The 9,962-nt window shown below is 40.2% G+C and overlaps 1 protein-coding gene across 5 annotated transcripts; it reads left to right on the top strand.

The window, feature by feature from the left end:
• Positions 1 to 5,849: 5,849 nt before the first annotated feature.
• Positions 5,850 to 8,815, top strand: LOC116071213. 5 transcript variants are annotated; one of them, XM_031342667.1, is made up of 4 exons: positions 5,850 to 6,041; positions 6,699 to 6,790; positions 8,459 to 8,545; positions 8,624 to 8,815. In XM_031342667.1, the coding sequence occupies exons 1-4, from the start codon at positions 5,977 to 5,979 to the stop codon at positions 8,761 to 8,763; spliced, it is 384 nt and encodes a 127-aa protein (XP_031198527.1). In that variant the 5' UTR covers positions 5,850 to 5,976; the 3' UTR covers positions 8,764 to 8,815. The 5 variants fall into 5 exon arrangements, with proteins under 5 accessions (XP_031198527.1, XP_031198526.1, XP_031198525.1 ...); XM_031342666.1 differs by having other exon boundaries at positions 5,850 to 6,119; positions 8,642 to 8,815; XM_031342665.1 differs by having other exon boundaries at positions 5,850 to 6,119.
• The last annotated feature ends 1,147 nt before the right edge of the window (positions 8,816 to 9,962 follow it).

The following is a 9,962-nucleotide window of genomic DNA, read 5'->3' as shown; positions in this document are numbered from 1 at the left end:
TCCATTGATATTAATAGATATTAAGGAAAAGTAGTTGTTGCTCCCCGTTATTTTTGTAGTTAGAGCTGTCATTCCATTCATGTGTTTATCTTCTTTTAGTTTTATTGGAAGATTACATTTTTTGCTTTTTCAGGGATGTAGTTCCCCTTCTTGTGTTGGAGTTTTTCATTTATTACTCTTTGAAGGGCTGGATTTGTGGAAATGTATTGTGTGAATTTGGTTTTGTCATGGAATACTTTGGTTTCTCCATCTATGGTGATTGAGAGTTTTGCTGGGTATAGTAGTCTGGGCTGGCATTTGTGTTCTCTTAGGGTTTGTATGACATCTGTCCAAGATCTTCTAGCTGTCATAGTCTCTGGTGAGAAGTCTGATTCACTCTAGCTGTCTTCAGACGCACCAGAAGAGGCTGTCAGATCTCATTACAGGTGGTTGTGAGCCACCATGTGGTTGCTGGGATCCGAACTCAGGACCTTTGGAAGAGCAGTCAGTGCTCTTACCCACTGAGCCATCTCGCCAGCCCAAATTAAGGTTTCTAAAGCTAAAAATTCTAAATGTGAAGGAACCCATTGGAAATAAAAAGATGAAAAGAAATGAATACATGAAAAATAAATAAAATAGTATATACCTTTTAAAGAAAGAACACACCGAGCATTCTTTATTATTAAGAAGAAAAAAATCATTTTTGTCTCAAAAGAAATAAAGCTACAGATAATTCCTCAAAAAGAAAGAAAAGGAGTAAGATGCATCATGAAGAAAGTTATAGCTGCGGAGAGGACGTTTCATGTGTGGTTAAACTGCCTTGAATGGATAAATTTGCTCACAGGGCCTTAAGTATTGCTTCATCAATACCAGATCAATGCTAGAGTTTCAGTTTCTTTCAGCATTTCCCTGAATTATTGGTCTAAGGCATCATATAGAGGAAGTTTTTCTTTATTTGTTAAATTGTCTGTCTAGAATGTCTCCAGTTTTGTTTGGGCTTGTATAAGAAGGAGAAATATTAAATTAGTTAGGCTCATCTAATATGCTGAGTTACAGGGTGTGCCCTCCCAACACAGATGGGATCGCCTTAGCTCCTACTGGGGCTCTTCTCCATGGCTGAGCTATCTCCTTCCCTCTCCACACCTGTATTTTATTCTGTTGTTTTCCTGAGGGCATCAAGTGCAGCTAGGATATGAACATAAAGAGATTTATGAAAAACACTGGCACATGTGCAATTCTAATGACCAGACTACCAGACCAGAGATGAATTTTCTCTAGTAAAAAACTCTGAAAATATATAAAAGTTGCTCACACGGTGTCAAGCATAACAGAACTGTATGGCTGAATGGATAAATCCGGAAGGTAGTGATCGTTGTGATCTATATGACTTTTTATAATTGTTCTAAAATTTGGAAATTCCTGTGGACTATTCTTGCCACAACCACAAGGTTATCTGTAAAAAACAAACAAAAAAATCAAAACAACAACAACAACAACAAAACCCTCATAAGAAGTTATTCTCCAAATGGCAATATGGAATTGAGGAAGTCCTGGGCTTGGTTTCTTAACACAGAAGCTTGCAAAATTTCCAGTGATACACACACACACACACACACACACACACACACGCACACACGCACATCTTACTGGAGCTAATAAAGCACGTTGGGCTATTAGTGTTAAACTTTCATAAATTATCAGTTAAAATTTAAAGATTTTATAAAAATAACAGCCCTTCTATGATCCTGTTGAGTAAAATCAGTGCTATTCATAAATACAGGTTATTTTCTCTATAGAGAACTGCAGTTTACCCTTTGTAAAGTAAGTTTTACTCCTGAATGTTTGTTGAGGCCTTGCCATCTACCTGTAAACTGAGTTGAATCTTCCATTCTCCGATTTCAGTACAATGTTAAACTGTTCTGTTCTAAAGCCTAGGGACTGAAAGCAAATTATATAGTGGGAGCTAACTCCCTACAACAGAGCCTGGGCAGCCCTTGTGGCTGATGTATGCATGGCTTGTGTATGAAGGCTCTCACCACTGATGGGCTGTTTAATTAGGTCACCCAGAGAGGATTTCTGGCTGTAAAAATCACTGTGTTGCCACCAAAGCATCTGTTTGGCGGGCTGAAGGATATATGGGAAAGTCCCAAGGCAGGGGCAGGGGGTCAAAAATGCAGACCACAGATAGGGGATATTACAGGGAGTTGAGCTCTATGCAGAAAACTGTCCTTATTGTCCTAAGCCTGTGGGAAAGGTTCCAAGCAAAATCTGTAAGGCTAAATTGTGTAAATCTGGAAAACCCCGAGGTGGACATCAACTGTTAAGAACCTTTAAAAAAAAATCTCAAATTTCAGGACACAGATTTTAGCAGATTGAAATCAATTATAACCTACCATCCAAAAATGCCAAGCACAGAAAGGGGTCCCAAACAAACAAACAAACAAAGCAGAGCTGATAGGAACAACGAATCTTAGTCTGAACCTGCATGAGACAATATTGTAAAACGGCACCGCAGAAAATAACGACTGATAACGTAACAAGTGCTTACATTTGTAAAATGCAAACTCCACAGCAATGATAAAACAAACTAAATATATTTGAACAGATGTTACTCACAAGCACAATTACAGATCAGAAATTCAACTTAACAGCTAATGGTAGACTCACTACAGTTGAGGAATACCTGATGCAGCTGGAGAAGCCATGCAGTTTAAAGCACAGACAGGATTCAAAGTAAGGATAAAGAAGGGTGAAGGGTCCCCAATGAAGGAGTTAGAGAAAGGACCAATGGAGCTGAGGGGTTTGCAGCCCCTTAGGACAAACAGCAATATGATCTAACTAGTACCCTCAGAACTCCCAGGGTCTCAACCACCAACCAAGGACTGCACATGGAGGGGTCTGATAGTTCTGGCAGCATGTGTATAGTAGAGGATTGCAAATTCGATCATCAATAGGAGGAGAGGACCTTGGCCCTGTGAAGGTTCTGTGCCCCAGTGCAGGGGAATGCCAGGGCCAATAAGTGGGAGAGGGTGGGGTGGCAGGCATGGGGAAGGGGGAGGCAACAGGGGTTTGTTTTTTTGTTTTTGTTTGTTTCTTTGTTTTTTGGAGGGGAAACTGGGAATGGAGAAATTTACGTGTAAATAAAGAAAATATCTAATAAAAAAAAAAAAGAAGGGTGAAGCCATGAAATAGAAGCTGGTATAAGACAGTCTCGTCAAACACATAGCAGTCAAAGATGAAACGAAGCAACATTTAAAAATAGAGTGATTAGCATTGGGGGTGGGGTGTTTAAAGACAAGGCTCTATGGATGTGAAAAACACCACGCACCCAAAAAGAACAATGGAAAGAAAATTTAACCTTGAGATATTTATTTTAAACCACAAGATCAAGGAGAGGGGGGAGTGAGCAAGGTTTTTGTTTTTGTTTTTCCTGAGGGGAGCCCGGGAGAGGAGATATCATTTGAAATGTAAATAAAGAAAATATCTAATTAAAAAAAGAAAAAAGAAAAGAGAGCAAAGTGGGCACTCAACAGAACAGAGCCCAGCAAAGATGAGGCTCCCGGCATCTTAGAAGCAACAATGCAGCATGAGTCTGTGCTCTGCTTGGAAGGGGAAGGTGCCAGCTGGTCACCTAGAGAAGCCTGGACCTGAAAGGAATGCATGAGTCCAGAGGCTGTTTGCTAAAGAATGAAGGCTGAGTGAGATCTGTCAGGGAAAGAGACAAGACAGTCATTGTTTGGAAGAAAAGGCAGCAGACATTGTGGATGTTAAAGCTGATTTGAAAAAAAAAAAGTCTCAATGAGAAATCATGAATGAACAGGCAAGAAATGAAAAACAGAAAACCTTAAAAATAGGAGAGAGCTGGGTTGTAGAGATGAGATGAGTCAGCTGTCAGGTGGTGCAAAAGTGCCTGTAACTCCAGTTCCTGGAGATTTACTGCCTTCTTCTGGTTTCTGCAGGCACCTGCACTCATAGACACACACACACACACACACACACACACACACACACACAAAGTAAAATAAGTATTTTTTAAAAGAATAAGCACTCAAAAATAGAATGTAGAATTGTTTAATATAATAGCTAATATGATAATAATAGTGACAATTCTCATGAATAATGTAGGAGTAAGTTATATATTTCCCACTTGGAATTTGTTTTTCTATATTCCAAAAAGAAAAAAGTTTTATCATTCTTGATTGTCCAAACATGTTTTTTAATTTCTTTGATCTGTTAGTTGTCCAAGTGTGGGTTATTTTTCATATATCTGTAACTTTTCCTTTTGCTATCACTTTCTACATTTTATTCATTATGGTCAGAAAAGACAAAGGCTATAACTTTAATCTTTAATCCTAAGACTTATCAACCAACATGCTGTCTGTGTATAATTTCTATGTGAGTCTTTTGGGTCTATGTCTTCCCCAGTGTCTCTAAGCCCAACATTTTCCTATTGGCTGGTCCTAATTGAGAACAGGGCATTGGACTCTGCTCCTATTAGCATACAGCTGTGCACTTCTCCCTTCAGCTCTGTCCATATGTGCTTTATGTATTTAGATACTCTGGTGTTGGCTGCATAGATATTTACAATTATTATATCTTCATTTACCAATCATTTTATCACTATATAATGGCTTTTTCTGTGTTTCATAACAGTTTTTTAAACTTAAAGTTGGTTGGTCTTATAGACACTTTGTACAACCACTTTGCTTTTATATTTTATAACCATTTCATGGATTACTTTCCATTCCTTAGCTATCAGCCAATGAAGTTCCAAAATACGGAGTGTTCTTATTTGTTTTATAACATCCTAAAAAGATATAGGTAATTGCCATGCCCCAGTTACTCCAATGGACAGGTCATCTTGACAAAATCCACAGAAGCAGCAATAGACTTAACAGACATCTGTGGGATATTCCAGCAAAAACCCAAAGGATATACATTCTGGTCAGTATTACATGGAAGCCTTTCTTTTCTTTCTTTCTTTCTCTCTTTCTTTCTTTCTTTCTTTCTTTCTTTCTTTCTTTCTTTCTTTCTTTATTTCTTTCTTTCTTTCTTTATTTATTTATTTATTTTGATGTGTCTATCTAATTTTTTTTATTAGATATTTTCTTTATTTACACGTAAATTTCTCCTTTCCTAGTTTCCCCTCCAAAAAACAAACAAAGAAACAAACAAAAACAACAAAAACAAACCCCTTTTGCCTCCCCCCTCCCCATGCCTGCCACCCCACCCTAATAATAAGTGGGAGCACTTATTGGCCCTGGCATTCCCCTACACTGGGGCACAGAACCTTCACAGGGCCAAGGTCCTCTCCTCCTATTGATGATTGAATTTTTCTGCACTATTCTTTATCCTAATAGAAATCAAGTCAGAAATAGTTAACTGGTTACAAATAATAAAGAAACTATGCTTTTATGTAAAACATTTTATGAACAATAGTGTTTTCAAACAGCAACACTTATTGGAAAGAGTAGAGTTGGTTTCTAAAGTCACTTTCTTCTGAATTAAAGATGACTGTTTTCTAAGCTGTCACTTGTCTACAGAAAGTTGTTAATGCTGAGAGCTTGCTGCTAATAGCCAAATTGCAATGTAGTTTTGGTTTCACCATATACAAGCTTTATCACCATATTAATACTTCTAAATTAATTTCCTTCAATTCAGTGCCTCTATGCTAAGATAAATTTCCTTTTACCTGTAAGAAAGTCACAATATGTTTCTTGTAACTGGCGCTAATATATAAATGAAGAAAGTACATAATCAAGGGAGAAGGGGAAAAGTCACAAAAATTTTGAATCAACTACTTCCCAAGACACTTCTTACAATGATTCATTGAGGAAAGCCCCTCAGATTTCATGTACCCACGGACTGTGTTAGGCTGAGCAGTGCAAAAGCCAAGAACATAAGATTCTATCCGTAAGTCATGGGACTCTGCCATCATCTGAAGAGAAACCTGAATCAGCAGGGTTCCCAGAACTATTTGACATCTCTCATTGGGCCATGAAGGGTAGGGCCAGCTTTCACAAGAACGAATGGAAAAGGAGCCAGCAGTGTCTGGATGTGAGGTGGGTGTCATATATTCCTAGAGACATGAACAACTGTATCCTAAGAAAGAGGAGACCCCATAAGGAAGATCTTAAGAGGTAGGCAAAGGTTTTTACTCTCTGTAGGCATTTGGGCAATACTCTTGATTACTGTGAAAATAAGATGTTTGAGTTGAGCTAGGAGGTCATAATTCTTTTGTTTGTTTGTTTTCAAGACAGGGTTCCTCTGTGTAGCCCTGGCAATCCTGGAACTCACTATGTAGACCAGGCTGGCCTCAAACTCAGAAATCCGCCTGCCTCTGCCTCCCAAGTGCTGGGATTAAAGGTGTGCGCCACCACTGCCCGGCGAGGTCATAATTCTTAAGTGAGAGCATCTAAAATCAGCCCCATGAACAACAGAGGCTTTTCATAAAACAGATCAGCAATTTTGTCATGTTTCTCTTTTGCTATCTTTGTTTCTGTTCTTTCCTAGTCTTTGATCCACTAGATGCTAACAGGAGAAATACCCTCAGCTACACATCCAGTGTTAACACTGTTCAGTTCATGGTTATCCACTGTTGTATATTTTAACCTGCAATCTCAACACAACAGAGTCCTCCTTACCACATGCAGCCATGCTGATTAATCCTGTGAAAGAGAATCTTATATTCTGCTCAACATCATCATTGTTTCTTCCAGGGACTTTGAGGCATTTTCCACTGAAGTGGGTGCCATGAACTTACTTTACCTTCTCATCGGTGTTGTTCTCTTGATTTCTCAAGTCATGGCAGGTAAGCTTTATTCAGCATGCACTTTCTTAGTTCCAATGAATTCAGCTTCCCTAGGGATGCTTCTAGAGAGCAGTAACCAGTGTAGGGTGGAAGAATGTTAAAGGGAGAGTCTCACAAACCATGTTTTCACACTAACCTTGAACTGTGCAATGCTGAAACCTAGAAAGAATGGGGGAGAGGACTTTTCTCACTTCGGACTCTCTTATCGTTCCTCTATTGATGTGGCCTTGAACAGCAGCAGTCTTTCCCCTTAGCCATAGCCTGGAGACCTTACATTAAAGGTTTGGCTGCAAGGACAGGAAGTGAAAGCTTAGAGCCTTATAGGAAAGGAGCATCCACACCTCTGGCACTGTGGAGGAAACTTAGACAATTATGTTCCCTATCTTGGGAAAAGAACACCAAATGTGGAATGAAGGGGAAGAGAGAGGTTTGACTTTCCACCTACTATTCATCTCATATATTCACAAGGGGCTTCATAGACCTTTGACTCCTTGATTTGGGAGGTCATTGAGAATTTGGACCTTGCTTCCTGCAGCAAGTTAAGTGTCCTCTACCCATGTTAGTGCCCCCGATCCCTTACCCTTTCCTTCCACTGTATAAACATATAAAATTAAATATTTATCTCCTGTGTCTTCCTGTTAAGGATTCATTGTGCTTCCCCGGCTACCAATTAAGAAGATCAGTAGACAGGGTGCTCAGGACTCAGGAACAGTTTGGACCTCCCAGTAGTTTACATGTGAGACACCTGCTTACAGCATTTGGTTAGATGTAGTTGTGCCCAGGAAGAGGCATGTAATATTACAAAGTTTCTGAGTTACACTGGAGAGCTGGTGATACTCAGGATCCCATGATAGGCGTGTCTGTGAAGTATCTCTACTATGACCATAGTTCTAGTCACATCCCTTTCAGTGTGTGGACAGAATGGTGCCGTACCGGTCTGTGGAAATGGGGCTGAGGCCAGATTAGGAGGACACAGGATGGGTAGACCTTGTATTCAACTCTGGTATTAGTTTTCACATATGATGGGTATAGCCCAGAAAACTATTCTGAGGCTAATACCTCAGGGTCACCTGAGGGTCACCTCGGGGACATCTGCTGTCTGAATTACGAAGTCAGTAGCTTCAGCTGTTGTTCATAATAGACACATCAGACCACAGAGGGCGCCACAGCCTCTGCACTTGGTATAAGCTTTCCTTTTCCTCCAAGTAAGAGGCAAGCAGAAAGCTACATTCAATCTCCAGTAAGGTGCATGTTGTTTTTCTGGTTAGGAAATCTCCACCTTACATTGCACCTGATGTTCTTAGTCCTTTACTCATGAAATTAGAGTTAGATCTACAATCTCATTCTCTTATGACATATCCATTACAAACCCTGGGTTTGTAAGCCTGAGAATTAGATATAGATTTTAGAATCTTTGGGGCATATCATATATCTTCAAATGTTTTACTCTCTATGGGAAACAAGCTATTGTATTACAGTCTCAACGGTATTCGGTCCTGGGAGGATAAAAGCATAAAGTCCTACTATATCTGCTTCAATGCAGCAGTTTTGAGCAGCTCTATGACAGAGCTCTAGTATGGATACACGTCGCATGAGACGTTGGTCCGATAGGAATACTTGAAGATTCTCACCCTTCAGATTACAACAAAGACTTTCATTTATACCCAGATCCTGAAGGCTGTAAACAGGAAAGACAGACTGAGTGGAAAGATTTGGTACAGAAGAAAGGCACCTTCATCAATGCCTTCTTCAACAGTGAGTCCATGGGTTCCTGATCCTACTGGATGGTATAGATCTTCGTCCAGGACGCTTGAGAATTTCTGCCTAAACCAGCTTATGTTCCTTCTACAGGTTATGAGCACCGTTACTGTGACTCTCCTACAACAGTGTGCCTGAGGAGGAAAACAAAGTGTATTCGTATGCCGGGGTTGTGCCCTGGCAGGAGTTTCTGCTGTGTGAGAACCACAACCTGAGAATTCACCTTTCCTGCCTTTCCTGAATTACATCAAAACATTGAGACCCCCATGTGTCATTCTCTTTATTTACTATTTTTAATCAACCACCGAGTACCTTTTATGTATCTGAACTGTGCTGGTGAGCTGGAGACATAACTCAAGGTAAATCTTAATCAGAAACTCACAGACATGGAAATTGTATCCAGGGGCAGATCAAAGTCATCTACTTGGTAAGGTCATGCCTGAGCAGAATTGTAACATTTAAGGGCTAACTAGGCAAAACTGAAGTGATCTAGATATTTTCCAATGTGAAGGAAAAGGATGTATGGCTTTCACACTAGAATTATGATGGCTTTCATGGGGGAATCTGGAAACTAAGCCATGAGAGACAAACCTTGCAAAGGACTGGTTGACGTTTGGAGCATGTCAGATACTACTCTATGTGTATCTAGTTTGTGTTTTGTGTTGTGAAGTAACACTGAAGAACTTTTAGCGGTGCGGAGGAGGATTGGAAGGCTAGACACAGAAGCCAGTTAGTATATTACAGAACTTAAATGGAAATATTTGTAGGCATGGATTCCGGGTATGGATTAAGATAGTGTCAAAGGCATGCAATTGGGCTTAGTGACGAGACAGACAAGGATGGTGGGAAAAGGATAGATAATCCTAGGTCTTGGGAGGTGGAGGCAGCAGGATTAGGTTTAAGGTCATTCTCAGCTACATACTTTCAAGGCAATCCAGGCCTCATGAGAGACTGCACCAAAAAAACAAAGGGAAAATAAAAGATATGCAGGAAGTGGCAATATGAGGTTTGGTCCTTAGAGATGCGGAATCTGAAGGAAAACTTCCATTGTTGGCTAGTGAAATAATGGACACTTCCAGGTCCATTAGGTTCTGGTGTTGGACTTCTAAAGTGTGACTTAGGCAGGAGGTGGTTATTTAAGAGACCTCAGGACGCATCCTCTGTGGCAGAAGAGGTAGTACTCATTCATGGGAACACAAGGGTAGCAGAGAATGGGTGAGGAACAGCCACCTTCTAGGTGTGGACACAGTTAGACATTGAAAAGACAGTGCACAGGTTTCTGGTGTTGAGGGTGCCAAACAAAGAGGGAGATGAAAGCCATCTGTAGGATTGAAGTGAAGCCTATGGGGGCTCCTATGGGATTGAAGTGAGGCCTATGGGGGCTCCTATGGGATTGAAGTGAGGCCTATGGGGG

Source organism: Mastomys coucha, unplaced genomic scaffold (assembly GCF_008632895.1).
Source record: "Mastomys coucha isolate ucsf_1 unplaced genomic scaffold, UCSF_Mcou_1 pScaffold22, whole genome shotgun sequence".
NCBI lineage: Eukaryota > Metazoa > Chordata > Mammalia > Rodentia > Muridae > Mastomys > Mastomys coucha.
Note: the sequence above shows the minus strand (reverse complement) of the source record. Positions and strands in the feature narration are given on the sequence as shown.